At 50.6% G+C, this 16,865-nt stretch overlaps 4 protein-coding genes across 7 annotated transcripts; 3 read left to right on the top strand and 1 right to left on the bottom strand.

Annotated features, from left to right (window-relative positions):
- Nucleotides 1-534: 534 nt before the first annotated feature.
- LOC117647668 (5-phosphohydroxy-L-lysine phospho-lyase) lies at nt 535-9,030 on the top strand. Of its 2 annotated transcripts, XM_034389548.1 has the most exons (10): nt 3,094-3,292; nt 3,331-3,442; nt 4,197-4,315; nt 6,411-6,645; nt 6,715-6,808; nt 7,076-7,287; nt 7,438-7,565; nt 7,768-7,865; nt 8,074-8,538; nt 8,834-9,030. In XM_034389548.1, the coding sequence occupies exons 1-10, from the start codon at nt 3,109-3,111 to the stop codon at nt 8,858-8,860; spliced, it is 1,674 nt and encodes a 557-aa protein (XP_034245439.1). In that variant the 5' UTR covers nt 3,094-3,108; the 3' UTR covers nt 8,861-9,030. The 2 variants fall into 2 exon arrangements, with proteins under 2 accessions (XP_034245440.1, XP_034245439.1); XM_034389549.1 differs by lacking the exons at nt 3,094-3,292; nt 3,331-3,442 and adding an exon at nt 535-757.
- Nucleotides 9,031-9,396: 366 nt separating this feature from the next.
- LOC117647670 (UPF0160 protein MYG1, mitochondrial) lies at nt 9,397-11,873 on the top strand. Of its 3 annotated transcripts, none has more exons than XM_034389555.1 (7): nt 9,397-10,018; nt 10,274-10,409; nt 10,503-10,598; nt 10,684-10,914; nt 10,996-11,203; nt 11,285-11,466; nt 11,549-11,873. In XM_034389555.1, exons 2-7 carry the CDS (start codon nt 10,276-10,278, stop codon nt 11,724-11,726), a joined length of 1,029 nt encoding a protein of 342 aa, XP_034245446.1. In that variant the 5' UTR covers nt 9,397-10,018; nt 10,274-10,275; the 3' UTR covers nt 11,727-11,873. The 3 variants fall into 3 exon arrangements, with proteins under 3 accessions (XP_034245446.1, XP_034245447.1, XP_034245448.1); XM_034389556.1 differs by lacking the exon at nt 9,397-10,018 and adding an exon at nt 10,023-10,138; XM_034389557.1 differs by lacking the exon at nt 9,397-10,018 and adding an exon at nt 10,029-10,104.
- LOC117647671 (EEF1A lysine methyltransferase 1) lies at nt 11,755-12,904 on the bottom strand. Its single transcript, XM_034389558.1, has 4 exons — nt 12,696-12,904; nt 12,385-12,535; nt 12,098-12,307; nt 11,755-12,023 (listed from the first exon to the last, which is right to left on the bottom strand). The coding sequence occupies exons 1-4, from the start codon at nt 12,855-12,857 to the stop codon at nt 11,884-11,886; spliced, it is 663 nt and encodes a 220-aa protein (XP_034245449.1). The 5' UTR covers nt 12,858-12,904; the 3' UTR covers nt 11,755-11,883.
- On the top strand, nt 12,852-16,633 carry LOC117647667. Its single transcript, XM_034389547.1, has 9 exons — nt 12,852-13,115; nt 13,394-13,551; nt 13,637-13,726; nt 13,801-13,905; nt 14,015-14,120; nt 14,215-14,321; nt 14,398-14,570; nt 14,659-14,739; nt 14,917-16,633. Exons 1-9 carry the CDS (start codon nt 13,002-13,004, stop codon nt 16,257-16,259), a joined length of 2,277 nt encoding a protein of 758 aa, XP_034245438.1. The 5' UTR covers nt 12,852-13,001; the 3' UTR covers nt 16,260-16,633.
- Nucleotides 16,634-16,865: the final 232 nt, after the last annotated feature.

The raw sequence follows: 16,865 nt of genomic DNA, 5'->3' as shown, positions 1-16,865 counted from the left end.
CCAGGCAAACCCCCGCTCTCAATTCTGCGCAACACGCGCATACATCCAGTCAATTTTTTGCAGTAGCAGACATGACACCTGAAATTATCCACAGAGGCTAGCGATCCGCAACGAGGAAATTGGCGGGAGAGTGCGTCCATCTCTCCATACATGTCACCGATACAATGAAACATTTACCAGGTTTGTTGATGCGATCGCCCACCCGTCCTCGTTTTTCTTAATGTTTTTGTCAATGTTTTTTTTTGTTATTTTTTGTCATTTTTTGTTGTTAATATTTGTCATTTTTTTCACGATTATGATTTGGCCGTCAGAGTGTACATAGACACGTTACAAGCCCGCCCGAGATAGACGATGGACGGATAGACTGGCGGTGCCGACAGTGGAGGGGACTGGGGGGACTAATATGCGACAGTTTCACTCCGAGATAAAAAGGAGTCCCCGCTCGTGCCCCCTGCTCCCTGCTCGCGGTCTCGCCGCCGCCCCGCCCCGCCCCGCCCCGCCCCGCCCCGCCCCGCCCCGCCCCCCCCCGCCCGTCGAACCGGGAGCCGCGGGAGTTCGCCGTGGATCTGAGTGAGCGTTTCGTGTCGTATCGGCGTGAGCGTTGCGGAGGCTCGGCGTTGCTTGGCGTTGGTGCTTACCTCAGGACCCAGTACAGCGTCATGGCTAGCACCAAGATGAGCGCCAGCCTGGACGGCCTGGACCCGCTGGAGCACATGTCCAAGTCCGACACCATCCGGCTGAGGAAGCGACTTGTGGGGTGAGTAGGTTGGCCAGCTGTGCGAGGAGTTCGGGGAAAGTCGTAAAATGTTTTGACTGGTGGTGTGATTGAGCTTGGCCAGCCACGCCGAAGGGGTAAACACCTCGGGAAATCCTGTACTGACTACTCGGTACGCTGTGGCTCTGTGGCATTGAACCTGTATTTGCCCCCTCGAGTCAAGCTGTTAGTCGAACAAAGTCAGCGTGTGAGCATAAGAGAGGTTTAAATTAGCAAAGATTGATTAGGCCAGTGCGATTTTGATTATCTTTCGATAAGGGTCGTGGGGGTGCAGCTGCACTCGTAACTGCAGCACCCCGCCCCACACTGACCTGCGCAAAAAAGGCCAGCGAGTGCTCTACGCTCCTGCGGTGGCCTTCCCTCCCTGTGGTGGCCCCAGCCTCCACCATTGCTTTAAATTTTAAAAAAATGGAAATTTGAAAAAAAAAAAAAAAGGTTGCAAAAAGGTAGATAAAGCAAGTATGCGCCTGCCAGTCATGGTCATTGGCTACACTCAGACATCACATCACACAAAAAAATCCCTCTGAAAATTAAGTTTAAGCGAGCTGGAAAGCATTTTGTTTTTTTAGCATTATCGATATTTGTGCGTCGGAGAGCTGGGCGGGGTACGAAAATAGACTGAGATTTAAACCAAAAAAACTCAGAGAAATAATCCTTGGAATGAATAGGTCGGTGCGGACGTCATCATCCCTTCTGTTTAATTCTATTTCTAATTTTTTACTTTTTTGTTTCGTCCGGTCCGTGACATTTGGTCACCCACCTGGTTCAGCGACCGACGGGCCTCGCGTTATCCTTGTTATGTCACGGCCTGATAACCTCGGAGTATCCCCGTCTCTGTCGCACCCAGGGGGGGGGGGGGTTCCGAAGGGGTGAGAGAGAGAGAGGGAGGGAGAGAGAGAGCTCGCCGCGATAGTGATGGGCAAGCCTCGTTAAAGTGATCCAAGTGGTAGTGATACGGCGGAATGAACACTTGGTCACACTTGACTTTCGCGCCCTGCTGAGCCCCAGAGCCCCGCTGCACTGCACAGCCTGCAGAGTGCACTGCGCGCTGTACAGAGAGTACACTCCACTGAGCGCCGCTGTGCCGCTGTGCGCGCCTCGGTAGCAGTGTCGCTAACCGGCGGCGCGCGGCGCAGAGTGTTTGGCGAAGACAGTTTGTTGCCAAGAAGGCTGGACGGCTCGGCTGTACCGCGGCGAGCAGACAGACAGACGGACGGACGGACGGACAGACAGACATACAGTGGCGCGAAAACTAAGCCAACGTGATAACGACTCTCACGGTCGAGACACTCGAGGAGGAGGCTGCCTGGACGCGCGCTCAAAGGATGGTGGAGCATTTTATTTCGCATTCATTTGCGCATTAATTAGTTCCGTCACGTAAAGGGGCTGGAGAAACCTCAAAACGCCCGCTATGGACACATCGGCAGGTCTATTTCCATCATAATGAGATGCAACTTTTTTTTCTCTAATCAAGTCGCGCGCGTTTCCGGAGGCGTTGCGTCGCCTGCACTGGGATTGACGTGTGCACTTGAGTGCAAGTGCAAGCAAGGTTGCACTAAATGGGGCAGTGGGACGGCGAAGGGCGTTCGTGTGTGTGTGTGTGTGTGTGTTAATTTGTGTCCGGATGTACAGACGAGCCGCATAGTGACTTCCTGCATCCCCCAGTCTGCTTCTCTGACTTTGAATAATTATTCATTAATGAACACCTCGACATCATCATCATCATCATCACGAAAGAATCCTGGATGCTTGGATGTGCTGACAGTGTAGGCAAGGCGCGGAAGGACGTCACTAGCAGTGCGGTGGCGCAGCGTCGCAGCTTTGGCTTGTCTCGCTGCCTCGCTGCCCCGCTGCAGGTGAGACGGGTCGTCCTAGATGGCGTCCTAGATGGCCCGGTCCGACCCGGTCGATCGCTGCCGCCGCGGGCCTCCACCTCCCCGACCGCGGCCACCGAGCGCCTGTTACACTACGAGGCGGGGCGCGGGGCGGACTGCACCGCCGCCAAACGGCGTGCCATCATTTGTGGCCCAGCCTCTCAAGTTCAAGTTCAAGAGGGCGCAGGCTGGCCTCACGTCCACCGAGCTAGCACCGGGCTTGTCGACAGGGCGCCTGGCCGGTAGGCTAGTCCCTGAGGACATGCTGCCTACTTACATTACCATTACCATTACGGGATTGCCGGGCGGTCCGGGTGGGCGGGGCTGCGTCAAGGACTGCATTGACCCCACAACCCTCACGACAGCGGGCAGTCTCGCACGCATCCCCTGCGACGTCTATCTCTTTGCACGCATGCAATGCAGTACACTGCACTCCACTGTAACAATGTGTGTGTACCAATGAATCGTGAGGGGGGTTTGGAGGGGGCAGATGATAAGCGAGCTGCGTTGCCCAACGTTGTGCAAAGCGCCAAGGCGGTGAGGGGTAGGTCGTGCGAGGCGCGAAAGCTTGTCGTTGCGAAACGAGTGTTTTTGTCGCAGTACTGTAACAGTCGCAAAAGTGATGCGCAGCAGTGGAGACGCACATGGGGCCAGCTACGCGTCTAGAACTTTGGCCGCCTCCACCGGTCTGCTGGCCCACTGTGAGCCGGGCCGGACAACTCGACTTGCAGGTCGTCGTTGGCAGTGTGGCCGCCAGCATCGCCGGCATCAGTGGCCCCGTCTTGGCCGCGTGGTGGGTCCCTAGGCTGACGGCTTGGTACGGCAGCCGCTTATCGTAGTGCACCCAAAAGTGCCGCGGCACCGCACGGCACCGCACGGCGCGCAATCTCGCGTCGGGAAGCGGCCGACTTATTTTGGCCGGCTGTTTTCACCACTGTTTTCCCGAGTACTTCGCACGGCAACCTAAATGGAAACGGGGTACCACCGATAATCCGAGCGATGACGCGATAGCGATCGCACGTTTGGCATTCTGCGCCTCGCAGACTGGGTTGCACCGGTTACACCCCGTCCAACGATTGGACAGTGTAGCGTGAAAGATGTTATTCGCGTGTTTCAAGAGAGGGCTCTGGGGAATGAAGAGTTGGTATCTTATTCGAGCCTCTTTCGTTTGGGGCACAAATGCCTAGTGTAGTCGGCGCGTCTCAAAGTCCCATGGCCCCTTATCCAGACTATTGGTGACCTAATTCGTAGCGAGACTTCCTCGCCCTCCCCTCCCGGGCCCCTCTCCCTTGTCCTGCTCTTCCTGAAAACTGGCTGTCTGTCCTAGTTACGTAACGTCTTCTGCCTCTCTCGCGCTCATTGGCAGTCCATAAGAGCAGCCAGGACAGAGCTGTGAAAAACGTTACGAAAATAAGTGAACGACTCCTATCGGGGATAGCAACGGATTTTATGAAAAGAGTGCTGGCTGATACACGAGATAATTAACCCACGCTCTGATGAACATCGTTTTCATTTTCCTGAAAAAAAAAATCATATTTGTGTTTCAGGGAGTCGTGCAAGCTCTTCTTCCGCTCCGACCCCCTCAAGATCGTGCGCGCCGAGGCCCAGTACATGTACGACGAGCAGGGGCGGGCCTACCTGGACTGCATCAACAACGTGTCACATGGTAGGGGGGACGAACGAACCCATAAATGAATGGGCAAGAAATGAGTGGCCAATAAATGAATGGATGGCCACTGCTCTGACCACCGGCTGACTGACAGGCCGACCGTGTATGAATGATGCACGTGCCCACGGTGCACGTGAGGGGCGCGCGGCAAGGCCCACCAAGTCCGGGCCGTCGCGTGGGTCGCCGCGTCGGCCGTCTTTGCGAGACGAGATGAATCAGTTCGATAGGCGTCTATTTGCGGTGCGGGTGGCGGTGCGGGACGACGGCACTGAGCCAGTCTGACGGTCTGACCCGGCAAGGTCACGGGTCACTGACAATATCGTCGCCTCACCACTTCGCAACCCGCAGCGCGGGCCTCGCCCCGCCCCGCCCCGCCCCGCCCGCCCGCGAGACGCCCGCAAACACTTTCATCGAGAGCGGAAGGAGCGTCAACAGGACCTCGCCGCTCCTTTCGCGGCGCGTGACAAGTCACTGACAACCCTTGCTGCAAACAGACAGAGCCCAAGTCGAGCGGTCTCATCTTTCCCTTTTCATCACAGTGGCGGCGCAGTGCAAGGCGCATGCACGGGGATGTAGGTCAGTGGGCGACCCGCCGGCCCAAGAGAAAGAGAGACCCCTCGTGCCGCCAGCCACCGTCCGTAGGGCCTGCACTGCAGGCGGTGGCTGGAGGGTGGGACTTGGGGCACAGGGAAACAAAGGGGAGGGGGGGCAACGGGTTGGCGGCGAGGGCGGGGGCGGGGCGGGGCTGGTCTCGTGACTGATAAAGGGGAAGTCAACGGCCACTTGACTGCGTGCACGGCGTGCACGGCGTGTGCGGCGTGGACTGCACCTAGCGGCCACTGTGCCGCGGCGACCGCGAGGCCGCCAGCCACAGGACGGCGGATGCACTTGCAGATCTGCCCAGGCTCGGACTGGCCAGGGCAGACAGGCAGAAAAATCTGCCGGGGCCTTCGGATTTGTGACCAGTAACGTCACAAAGTTGGTCAAAAAGTAATTGAATGTCCGAAAGTAGCCGTTTTTGCTGAATTTGAGCGGCCACTGTGTCCAATCTAGTTGCCGTAAAAGGCCTCCCTCGACGTCCTAGTATTCTTAAGACCCTACTCTTTCATGCCCTGTGTCGGGAAGACGTTGACCACAACGATTTGTGCCTTTGACCGCAACGATTTGGGACCAAAGTTGGTCAAAAAGTGGTCGAATCTCGGAAATTTGCTGATTTTGCTGACTTTGGGCGGCCACTGTGTCCAACTAGCTGCCGTAAAAGCCTCCCTCGACGTCTTAGTATTCTCAAGACCCTACTCTTTCATGCCCTGTGTCGGGAAGACGTTGACCACAACGATTTTGCCTTTGACCGCAACGATTTTGGGACCAAAGTTGGTCAAAAAGTGGTCGAATCTCGGAAATTTGCTGATTTTGCTGACTTTGGGCGGCCACTGTGTCCAATCTAGCTGCCGTAAAAGGCCTCCCTCGACGTCTTAGTATTCTCAAGACCCTACTCTTTCATGCCCTGTGTCGGGAAGACGTTGACCACAACGATTTTGCCTTTGACCGCAACGATTTTGGGACCAAAGTTGGTCGAAAAGTGGTCGAATCTCGGAAATTTGCTGATTTTGCTGACTTTGGGCGGCCACTGTGTCCAATCTAGTTGCCGTAAAAGGCCTCCCTCGACGCCCTAGAATTCTTAAGACCCTACTCTTTCATGTCCTGTACGGGAAGGCTATTGACCGCAACTAGTTTGGGAGCGGTAGCCTTACAAAGTTGGTCATGAAGGGTAAAAACAATGATGATCGGGGGCCTTTTGCGGTCTTATCTGCCGGGGCCTTTTGGGGGCCAGTCCGAGCCTGGATCTGCCGGCCGGGGACAGGAGGGGCCGCCACGCCGCGAGGCTGGGGGCAAGATCGATAGATAGATCGGCAATAATTGATGTCAGTGGGCATCGCCGCACCTCGCCGCTGTAGGTCCGAGTTGGAGAACACCCGGCCACGTTTCTATTATGACTGACAACACACTGAAAACCCGAAGTGTGTACTTAATAATCCTTTGGCACTGGAAGCTTTTCTGCCCGAATGAGTAAAACCGAAACGTGTTCCCCCAGTGGGCCACTGCCAGCCCGACGTGGTGGCTGCCGCCTCGCGCCAGCTGTCCGTGCTCAACACCAACAACCGCTTCCTGCACGACAACCTGGTGCTGTGCGCGCAGCGCCTCACGGACCTCATGCCGGAGCCGCTGTCCGTGTGCTTCTTCGTCAACTCGGGGTCCGAGGCCAACGACTTGGCGCTGCGCCTGGCGCGCGCGCACACCGGCCACCAGGACGTCATCACCCTGGACCAGTACGTCTCTCTCGCTCACGCGGCGTGTCTCTCTGTCCCGCACTAACCCGCCCCCGCTCTGTTCCGCAGTGCGTACCACGGCCACCTGTCCTCGCTCATCGAGATCTCGCCCTACAAGTTCAACATGATCCCCGGGCACCAGCAGGCCGACTGGGTGCACGTGGTACGTAGTGGCGAGGCCCTCGGCGAGGCCCGGCCTGCGCCGGTGGGTGCGAGAGAGACGACATGGGATCCCCCTCTCGCGGGCGCGTTGATTGCCCTCATCCGTGGCGGGGAGGAATCTTTAAATCAGCAAGGGTCCCTTTAAGTGTCGCTGCCTTCCCCGTTCGTTAAACTGGCAGATTAGAACTGAATAGTGACGCTGTGGCATTCGGCCTTGAATGACGTCTGCTGTGCCATTGTGCCTTGATTTCCTCTCTCTCCCTCGCAGGCGCCGTGCCCCGACGTGTACCGCGGCAAGTTCCGGGACTGCGACCACCCCGGCGAGGACATGGGCGCCCTGTACGCCGAGGAGGTGCGCGCGCTGTGCGACAAGGCGTCCGCGCGCCCGGGCGGCGGCGTGGCCTGCTACATCGCCGAGAGCCTGCAGAGCTGCGGCGGCCAGGTCATCCCGCCCGACAACTACCTGCGCGAGGTGTTCAGGTGAGTGCCGCGCGTGCGTGCACTGGGAAACCAAAGGACCACAGCGCTATCGGCCGAGCTGAAACTTTGACCAATGGATTGTGGTATTTCATCCCCTCCGGACGGTGTGGTATTTGAACCCGGGGCATTGACTTGGCCGTCTGGTTGCAGGCACGTCCGCGCCGCCGGGGGCGTCTGCATCGCCGACGAGGTGCAGGTGGGCTTCGGCCGGGTGGGCAGCCACTACTGGGCCTTCCAGCTGCAGGGCGAGGACGTGGTGCCCGACATCGTGACCATGGGTAAGTCCATCCCTCTCGCATGTACACTTTGTACATGTGTACACCATTTGTACACAGCATGCCTGTCTAGTCTAGTTGAAAATAATCAGCAGTAACCTTCCGGTTGACTCACACAAGAGTCAACAGTGTACACCCATCCGCCGTTTCCAGAGTACCGCATTGGCACAGTCTGTTGGCATTGAATTCTGTCCTGGCTGTGCAGGCAAGCCCATGGGCAACGGCTACCCCGTGGCCGCCGTCATCACCACCAGGGCCGTGGCTGACAGCTTCCGAGACACCGGGGTGGAGTACTTTAACACGGTGAGGAGACATTCACAACATGTAAACAGGGGCGGATCCAGAAGGGGGAGGGCATTCGGGACCGAAAGGCAGGCGGTAATGTGTGGTCCAGCCGTCGATAGCGATGGCTGGGAAGGTAGCCAACTAGCGCCGCTTTACCCCTCGATGCCTTATCCTGGATCCGCGCCTGCTGCGGTAACCCTGCGTTAACAGTGGTACTGTCCCGCAGTACGGCGGCAACCCCGTGTCGTGCGCGGTGGCCAACGCCGTGATGCAGGTGATCGAGGACCAGGGCCTGCGCGGCCACGCCAAGGAGGTGGGCGACCACCTGCTGGAGCGGTGCCGCGCGCTGCAGCAGCGCCACGCCCTCATCGGCGACGTCCGCGGCGTGGGGCTGTTCGTGGGCATCGAGCTGGTGACGGACCGCGCGGCGCGCACGCCCGCCACCGCCGAGGCGCAGCACGTGCTGTCCAGGATGAAGGACGAGAGCATCCTGCTCAGCTCGGACGGGCCCGACCGCAACGTCCTCAAGCTCAAGCCGCCCATGGTGTTCAGCATGCAGAACGTGGACACCTTCGTGGACGTGCTCGACGAGGTGCTGGCCGAGCTGGAGGACCTCGACGGCGACCTGGCCGAGCCCGTCAACGGCCACCACGTCAAGACCAACGGCACCAACGGCACCAACGGAGTCAACGTGAGTTTTGGCAGACGTGCACAGTGGGCCAGAAGACCGACGGAGGCGGCCAAAATTCTAGACGCGTTTTGAGCTCCAGAGTCGCTAAATGGGACTCGAACAGAACGTGTGACCCCGCCAATGGGTCACGCGCTCTGTATTTCGGAGAGGGGGCCAAGTCACACTTTTCGCCTACCTCTCGGCAGAAAAAAAGGGGGCATGCAAGCCCCCCTCTTCTTTTTCCCTGGAGCTGCCACTGCCTGCTTTATTTTGTACGATTGCAATTTGGAAACCGCGTTTAATTTGTTTGTTGCAGGGTCACAGGGGAAAGGCCACCGCTTGATTATGTCAACGGACACTCACCCAGGGGTCCCAACTTGCGTTGGCGAGCCCTACCACAACACACGCCCCATCATCTCTAAACTACGACATTACTACCAGCAACGACATCCTTATCATCCCAAATCACTAACAAATGTTTAAGTATAATAATAAAGTTATATTTTTTGTAGACTTGGTGCCCTTTCCATAGCGCCGATTTGTTTTTTTTTCATCGCTCTGTCTCTCTCGCACTCACGGGACGTGCCGTGTAGGTGCGAGAGAGACAGAGCGAAGACAGCACTCCCTCGCAACCAGGAGGCTGTGCCGTTCCACATTCTGTTTTGAACTTCGCGCTCCGCCCCTGGGGCGCCCAGAGCGGCTGCCGAGGTCCAGCCGAATGCTGCGCTCAGTGGCGCTGCGAGCGCTGCGCGGAGGCTGGCTGCAGCTTCCCTGCCAGGCCCGGCGGCGCTCGGCCGGGCGTCGTCGCCTCCCTCGCGGTGGCGACTCAGGTTGGCCGACGCAAGTACATATACGTTGCGTCCGGCCTCGTCTTCCAACGAGGGTCCGCCGCCTCCGCGGCTGGGCATCTTTCAGGCCGCAGCGACGACCGTGGGCTTCGGCCCCTTAGGAAGTCGTGCCCTGGAAGGGCGGCTGCCTGGAGCACTGCTGGAACCTAAAATTCCGGAAAATCCGGGGGATGTGCGGCCGGATAAGCCGGCGGAGACGCATAGCGCGCGGAGGCCCCTTGACCATGACCCTCTCTCTTTTGCACTATTTTGCTCCAAAGAGTGGAAATCAGATGCCATCCAAAGACTTCCTTCGTCGAAGTGACAGCATCGCTCCGTGGCCTTCCCTTCCGACCAAGGAACACGTAGTTCGCAAGACGGCCACTAGAGCGCCAGCGGTTTCAGTTTCCGTGCGGAAACGCGAGTGCTCTCTCTGCTCTCTCCTTGCTCCCTTTCATCTTTCGTTGCTGCTGGTTGTTGTCTGTTGTTAATCCGTACGGGACAACATTTATGCTTTGCTGCAAAGACATTCAAAGCTTCATTGAATTTGAATTTTATTCATTTCATAAATTTCTCATACTACGTGGGACTGCCGGGGCAGGTGGAGGGGAGACTAAACTGCAACTCCAAGTTGAAAGCTCTATCCGAGTTGCGTTGAAGACTTCATCTCAAAGGTATATATTATTGAAATGTTGTTTTTGGTGTCGTTACAGTCCATTGGACCGGATTCCGTCTATTGATTGGTGGTTGCGGGTTTCGGGTAGATTCCGTCTTTCGTTTGGGTTTCCGACGGGGTACTGTTTGCTGTTTGTTTAGGTTATGCCACCGGTCTCATTGTTGGCGGGCGTGCTTGTCGTCAAACCTAGAGCCAAACCTAAACCTTGCTTAAAGGTGGATCACTAATCTTTATATTTCAATTTTTGACGCAGCCATGGAGCCAGTTTTGAAAGCTGCACGAGCCACTCCGAGGATCGGAACACACGACGGTGTGTTCCACTGTGATGAAGTGTTGGCATGTTTTATGTTAAAACTCCTTCCACAGTACAAAACTGCTGAAATTGTGAGGTATTTAAAGCTTTCCTTCTTATTTCATGCCTCTTTTCAGTCACAGATTTTCATTTTGTCCATGGTTTTGACCTTGTAACCTGTTATTTTCAGAACAAGAGACGACGCTGTATTAGACAAGTGCGACGTCGTTGTTGATGTGGGAGGAAAATATGATCCCAGTAATCATCGATATGATCATCATCAAAGGTAGGGAATTTTTAAAAATGTGTGTGAAGCTGTTATATTTTGGGAACCACCCTTTTTATACATAGATTCAAAATTATGTTTGCAGAGAATTTCAAGAAACTGCATCGTCTCTCATGCCTGGGAAACCATGGAATATAAGGCTTAGCAGTGCTGGTCTTGTTTACTGCCACTTTGGACGTGAGGTTATAAAACAATTGGTTCCTGATCTGAAGACTGACAAGGATGTGGAACCTATCTTTAACTATGTTTATGAGAGGTTTGTCCAGGAGATTGATGCCATTGACAATGGAGTGCCAATGTTTGAAGGAGAACCAAGGTATGCTTCATTTAATTTATTTTTTCAACCATATTTGCGAGTTTTCCACGCACAATGTGCACTGAAAATACTCTGTTACAGGTATAGGATATCATCCAATTTGAGTTCTCGAGTTGGATACCTGAATCCTCCATGGAATGCACCACCAGAAGATCCCAAAAGTATGGACAGATTCGAAAAGGCTACAAAATTGGTAGGCAGTGAATTTGTAGACCGTGTTACTTATGCAAGTGGAGCGTGGTGGCCAGCTAGGAAGTATGTTCTTGATGCCATCAATTCTAGATTCCAGGTAAGGTAAAAAAGCAATTGCTGTGGAGTACCTATGAGGTGTCAAGCTTATTTTCATAGCTTCACATTCTCGCTTTTCTAGATTCATCCATCTGGTCAAATTATGGAACTAGAACAATTTTGTCCATGGAAAGAGCACTACTTTGATCTAATGAAGGAGCTGCAGTTGGACCCCAGCAGCATTAACTTCATGATTTTCAATGGAGGAGGAGACACTTGGCGTGTTCAAGGTGTTCCAGAGAGTGCCACAAGCTTTGTGGGAAAGTATGTTTCTCCAGGCTTCTAACATTTTTTTCTGTCTTCATCGTACTGTGTTGTTAAGTATATCATCTGCTTTTTTTTTCAGATTATTTTTACATCCAGAGTGGAGAGGGCTGAGGGATGCTGAGCTCAGCAAGTTGTCCGGCATTGATGGATGTGTGTTTGCCCATGCCTCTGGATTCATTGGTGGCAATAAGACAAGAGACGGCGCCCTGCAAATGGCTATTAAGAGTTTAGACCAACCTCTGCCAAGTAATGAATAGAAAAAGTCATGTTAAAATGAAAGACCACTCAGCACTTCTGTTTTTTAAATGCACCAAGTGAATAAGGATTACATTGTTAAATTGTTTTAAACACTAATAAGTTCATAAATTCAAAATTTTTAATAAATGATAAGATTAATTCTGGAATAATGTAAAATTATTGAGGTTTGAGAAAACTGTCCACATCGTAGTTTGAGAAGCATCCAAATTCATTCCCCAGATTATTTTTGTGGTGTGGCACAAAACAACACTTCTTCAGACTCAGTAGGCTCTCAGCTAACTGTTGCATGACAACACCTGGAAAGAATTTTGGGGTAAAAAAAGCAAATCTCAACACTGAGAAAAAAATATGTACACCATTATCCACACACCTGTGCATAGGATGATTTTGTCCTTGGATAGGTGTTTAATGGTGGTGGAAACTTTTGACAGGCATTCTTCTGACAAAAATGGGGGATCAGCAATAACTAAATCAAAGGATCCTTTAAGATTAACAGGTAGTTCCAAAGGCGAGTTGTAATCATAATATATGAAGTTGTCGCCATACACAGCAAATCGCCTGTCATACTCAAGGAGATTGACTGAAACACAAACAGTAGAGAAAAATATTACATGTCCCAAACAATGAGACATGACAATTATCTTTGTTTGAACAGACCTGTGCACCGAGGACCTTTAAGCTGTGCAAGTGGTCGGTAAAGAGTTGGGCAGGAAATTAAGGCGATTCTCCCTTCCTCTCCGACACATCGTAGAGCCTCTTTGGCTAACGCATTGGCAGTGTGGTCATCATACCAAAACTGACTTAATTGCTGGGGAAAAAATTGCCAGAGGGTTGTTAGCCGATTTCAAATGAAATTGATAACATCCTTCGAATAACTATTTTGTGACAAGTGCACTCGATCATGTAAAACTCCCCTCATGGCCTGAAACCCTGGGCGACATAACCAAGATGAACATAAACAAACATACCCAGTCTTCGTCAATTTCTATGTCATTCGCTTCGGTGTCCGGATTCGGTCCAGCATTTTCAAGCTTCTTCAGCCTTTCGATCTGTTCCTGTTGAAATTGTTGCAAGATTGCGAGAGTATCAGCCGGCAGCGTCGGCACATCATCTGTATCAGAATCAGCCATTTCTGCGTGCTGTCTGTGTGTGTTTGTGTGTGTGAGTGCTTAGCGCCTTGTCCACAGATGGCGTTGCTGTCGCTGTCGGCGCCTGGTCGGCGCTGAACTTATTTGAATGTGCTGCCTACAGTTCTAGCTTTTACAGAAATTGAAATGTCTCGTCCGTTGTCATTTTCGAAAGATCTGTTCATCGCTCAAGATGGGACTCCGATGACCTTCAACTTGACGCGATGCAAAAATGTTGAAGAGTTGCAAGATTTTATCGAGGTTCGTAGCTGAAAGGACATGAGACTGGGTGCTTGTGTGGGGTTGGTTTTGCTCTCCAGGGTTTTGCTTGTATGTTTGTTACTTCTCACCCTCTCACTTCTCTCACACTCTACATGACATGTTTATCTGAATTATAATAAGCTGCAGGCCTTGGTGCTCTGTTTGAGTTGACTGCGCTGGAACCGGCTCGAAACGCCCTCTTTATTTAGAAGTCATTACAATCGTAATGATTGAGGGCGAAACCTCCTTCTTGACTTTTTCTTTTCTTTTCCTGACAGCACGGTGGGGGATTGGTGCAGCAGAGTCTGGGTCCATATACTGTGATACTCGAAGATGATGCTCAAGACTCCTCAACATTAAAACAGGAATCGTTCCAATCTGATTTTATTATTCATTGCTGTAGTCAAAACAAAATTTTGCCTCTTGCACAGTTTAGGTATTCTGAAATCTCTGTTATATGGCCCATTTAAACATGAGAGGAGTAATTAACTTCACCTTATTTGATTCACATCTTTTTTCAGATGCAACTCTATTAGTTGTTTTTCAGCTGGTTTCAATCCGAATGATATTCTCCAACACAAAATTAGCTGGGAAAGTGCTGAACATCAATAGTAAGTGCGCAAACTGGGGTTAGAATTTATTCTTGTTTGTTCAGGTTCTAATTTGTTTTTGTCCCTTTTTAAAGCGAAAAGACATCAGAAGAATCTGAATCTGAACAAAGTGTAAGTGTGGAGGAAACAAAACATCGCCTCACACAGGCCAATGGTCCCAAGAAGAGGTGCAAGAAGAGGTGAGTTAGTTCTTTACAGTATTCCTTCTAATTACTTATTCAAACTGAGATGGAGCGGTGGCTGAGAATTGAGTCTTATTGTTCTTATTCGAAATTGTTCCTACATTAGGGTCGAGTACACACAGCATGACCGAAAGAAAATTGTTGACTTCATCGTTCAGACACAATCTTTTGATCAAGTATTGGGAAAAACTCTATGGAAAAGAATGGAACTGGTATTATCTGTATTACTTCTGTCTCATTCATTTACATATCTCATTATTCATTGTTGAATGTTATGTTTTCATTGAATTTGTGTTCACTGTGTAGAAAATAAAAAATCATTCCTGGCAAAGTCTCAAAGAACATTTCTTGAAGCGGGTAATGCCATTTATTGGTACATTCAATTTATCAAAGGACGAAATTAACAAATTTAGGTAAGATTGTGTTTGAGTAATGTATTTTTCTCACATGTAGCTGGTCCTCCATTATTTCGTGTTTGTTTTTTTTCAGAAGTGGAATGAAAGCTGGATCCCACTCACCAAATTCGAATAAAAGTAAATCAGCTTATTCGAGTCATGAGGATGATCTCATTCTGAATTATGTTTCTTGTCATGCAAATTCTAAGACTTCGCTTGGTGGCAACGTGTTTTGGATAAAAATGCAGCGTAAAAATTACATCAATGGTTTGTATTTATCACATCTCTGTTTCTAACTGCTCCTAATTAAGAGGAAAGAAGTTATTGACTGTGATTGTCATTCCTCTTGTCATAGACCGCACATGGCAATCTGTGAGGGAAAGGTACCTGAAGCATCTCAGATACCAGAATCCATCAGATGAAACAATTAGTGAGAGTAAGTGCACTTTCTCTTTGTAAAAGGTGGATCAAGCAAACAGGTCTTCAAAACTTCCAAAAGCAAATGATTTGACCCTTGGCTTTGAAACATTGTGAATAGTGGAAATGAAGTACTAATTTATTTACTGACTGCAAATAATCAGTTCATTTTCATTTTCACTCAACCTTTTTGCAGGTGGGGAAGAGACTGCTGCCAAATGTGCTACTGTGGAGACTGTGCCAGCTGCTTCTCAGGGCCCGTCTAAAAGTCTCTTGATGAAACCACCTTGCAGGCAGAAACGGAAATTATTTAGTGCTGTTTCTAAAAGTTCAGCTGAATTTTCTCCAATACCTGTTAAAAAAACAAAATCTCATCTGGTAGAGAAGAAATTCAATAATACTACACTTAAGAGATTTAGAGAAATTATTGTTCTTAGTGATGACGAAGATGATGAAGGGATGAATAATAATGTCAACCCAAGTGGTCCCAGCCTTCAAGACAGTGTGAGGCAACATGAGTCCAATGAAATATCTAGAGATGAGCACACCACTCCTCCACTGAATGTCGGCATGCTAGAAGATGAAGGTGTCAATGGAGGAGTTGATCTTTCTACTACCCCTGTTAGCCATCAGTTTGTACCATCAAACCTATCTGAAAAAGCGGATGAAGAAAATTGTTCTGCAAAATCTAGATTTTCTCATGAAGAATCAGACTTGGAGTGGCCAAGTAATTTTCCTCCAGAAGAAGTCGAAATGGTCGAAGTGCCTCTTTCTGACAATGATATTTCTGAAGACGAAGCACATGATCTCGAGGATTCTGATTGGAGTGGCCCTGGACTACTTTATGGAGGAGGTGACGCGTTTCCTGATGGAATGAGTGTTAAAATACAGCCAGAAGCTAATCTGTCTGTAGTGAAGTGCAATAATGGCCATGGCCACCGAGGGAGCGAGAGTGCGGCTCTGGAAGAGAGGCCTGAGCGGCAGTGTGAAACTAACAACAGGGACCAATGTGAAGCAACAGTGCAAGATTATCTTGAAGCAGAGAAGAGGGACTGTCCTGAGGTCACTTCCACTCATTATGAATCCCTACAAAGTGGGACAAACAGAGAAGCTTCTTTCAAGTTTGCCTCTCAATTTAGTAATTTATATGATCAGTCTGTACATACACAAGTCTCATTTACTGGTTGCAATGAAAATGGGCAGTTGTTTTCCCAGTCCAATTTCTCTGAGCCAGTTGACACAGAAGGTCAAGATGACAGTCAGCAAATCAGCCATCCAGGTTTGCAAGATACACACCTTGAGGAGCTACATGTGTTAAATACCCGTGAGGTAACAGTGAATGAGGACTTAAAGAGTGTAGGAGTGCAAGTTTCTCCAGATAACAAAAATCATGTTGCTGTACAAACCGATCCAATTTTAGTGTTACCTCTGGGATGGATGTCATTGATGTCCAGTGGAGGACTACCATCTTTGCCATCAAATGTACCAACGACGATGCATGATGGTTGTGTATCCCCTGTACCTGCTAATATCATGTAGTTATTTCATTGTGCTTGAGTTTTCTTGAAATTATACTACAGGCTCCAATCCATATAGCTTCAAATTCTTCAAACAATTTTTTTTTTAGTTCTCAGCTGTAATTTTGATTATTATTATTATTTTGTTTTCAACTCACAAGACTTTCAGTTCTCTCTCAATAGTAATAAATATTGTCTTTGTGAAACTTTGTAAGCTCTTTTTGTGCAGTCTTCACTAGAGCTGATGACTAAGGTACAGGCTCACGGCACGAGACGACAAAGTCCCTAAATTTGGTGCTTTGTCAACTCAGTGTGCGTATCTTTTCCTCATTTTCTCACTGAGCTCATTTTCTTACTGAGCTAAAATAAAGTAGTTTCAGTCTCTTGTTTCCAATACGTCTTTGATGCCCTTCAAAGCCTTGTGTGTTCTTCGAAGTTTTTGTGTGAAATTTGAATGGGTGCGTTATTCCGCGCCGTTTCGTAGCCCGCCTCTGATTGGTCTTCGCGCGGGACTTCTATCGGCGCTACTTTTAAGGGACGCCTGCATTTTCTATGACATAGAATCGATCAAGATCAGTTCTGAATTGCTGTAAATCATGATTGAAGTGTGCCCGTGCGACTTGGAGAA

Source organism: Thrips palmi, unplaced genomic scaffold, assembly GCF_012932325.1.
Source record: "Thrips palmi isolate BJ-2018 unplaced genomic scaffold, TpBJ-2018v1 HiC_scaffold_2, whole genome shotgun sequence".
NCBI lineage: Eukaryota > Metazoa > Arthropoda > Insecta > Thysanoptera > Thripidae > Thrips > Thrips palmi.
This window is presented reverse-complemented; position numbering and strand designations above follow the sequence as displayed.

Bases quoted from the DNA above. Each gene is read 5' to 3' on its own strand.
- LOC117647667 (XM_034389547.1), top strand. From the start codon at position 13,002: ATGTCTCGTCCGTTGTCATTTTCGAAAGATCTGTTCATCGCTCAAGAT. The intron at 13,906-14,014 runs GTGAGTTAGTTC...TTCCTACATTAG, and splicing joins AAGAAGAGGTGCAAGAAGAG to GGTCGAGTACACACAGCATG. The intron at 14,571-14,658 runs GTTTGTATTTAT...CTCTTGTCATAG, and splicing joins GCGTAAAAATTACATCAATG to ACCGCACATGGCAATCTGTG.
- LOC117647671 (XM_034389558.1), bottom strand. From the start codon at position 12,857: ATGGCTGATTCTGATACAGATGATGTGCCGACGCTGCCGGCTGATACT. The intron at 12,536-12,695 runs GTATGTTTGTTT...TTTTTTCCCCAG, and splicing joins TAGAAATTGACGAAGACTGG to CAATTAAGTCAGTTTTGGTA. The intron at 12,308-12,384 runs GTCTGTTCAAAC...TTTGTGTTTCAG, and splicing joins TAAAGGTCCTCGGTGCACAG to TCAATCTCCTTGAGTATGAC.
- LOC117647668 (XM_034389548.1), top strand. From the start codon at position 3,109: ATGAATCGTGAGGGGGGTTTGGAGGGGGCAGATGATAAGCGAGCTGCG. The intron at 3,293-3,330 runs CATGGGGCCAGC...TTTGGCCGCCTC, and splicing joins TGCGCAGCAGTGGAGACGCA to CACCGGTCTGCTGGCCCACT. The intron at 4,316-6,410 runs GTAGGGGGGACG...GTGTTCCCCCAG, and splicing joins CATCAACAACGTGTCACATG to TGGGCCACTGCCAGCCCGAC.
- LOC117647670 (XM_034389555.1), top strand. From the start codon at position 10,276: ATGGAGCCAGTTTTGAAAGCTGCACGAGCCACTCCGAGGATCGGAACA. The intron at 10,410-10,502 runs GTATTTAAAGCT...TGTTATTTTCAG, and splicing joins AAAACTGCTGAAATTGTGAG to AACAAGAGACGACGCTGTAT. The intron at 10,599-10,683 runs GTAGGGAATTTT...TTATGTTTGCAG, and splicing joins CGATATGATCATCATCAAAG to AGAATTTCAAGAAACTGCAT.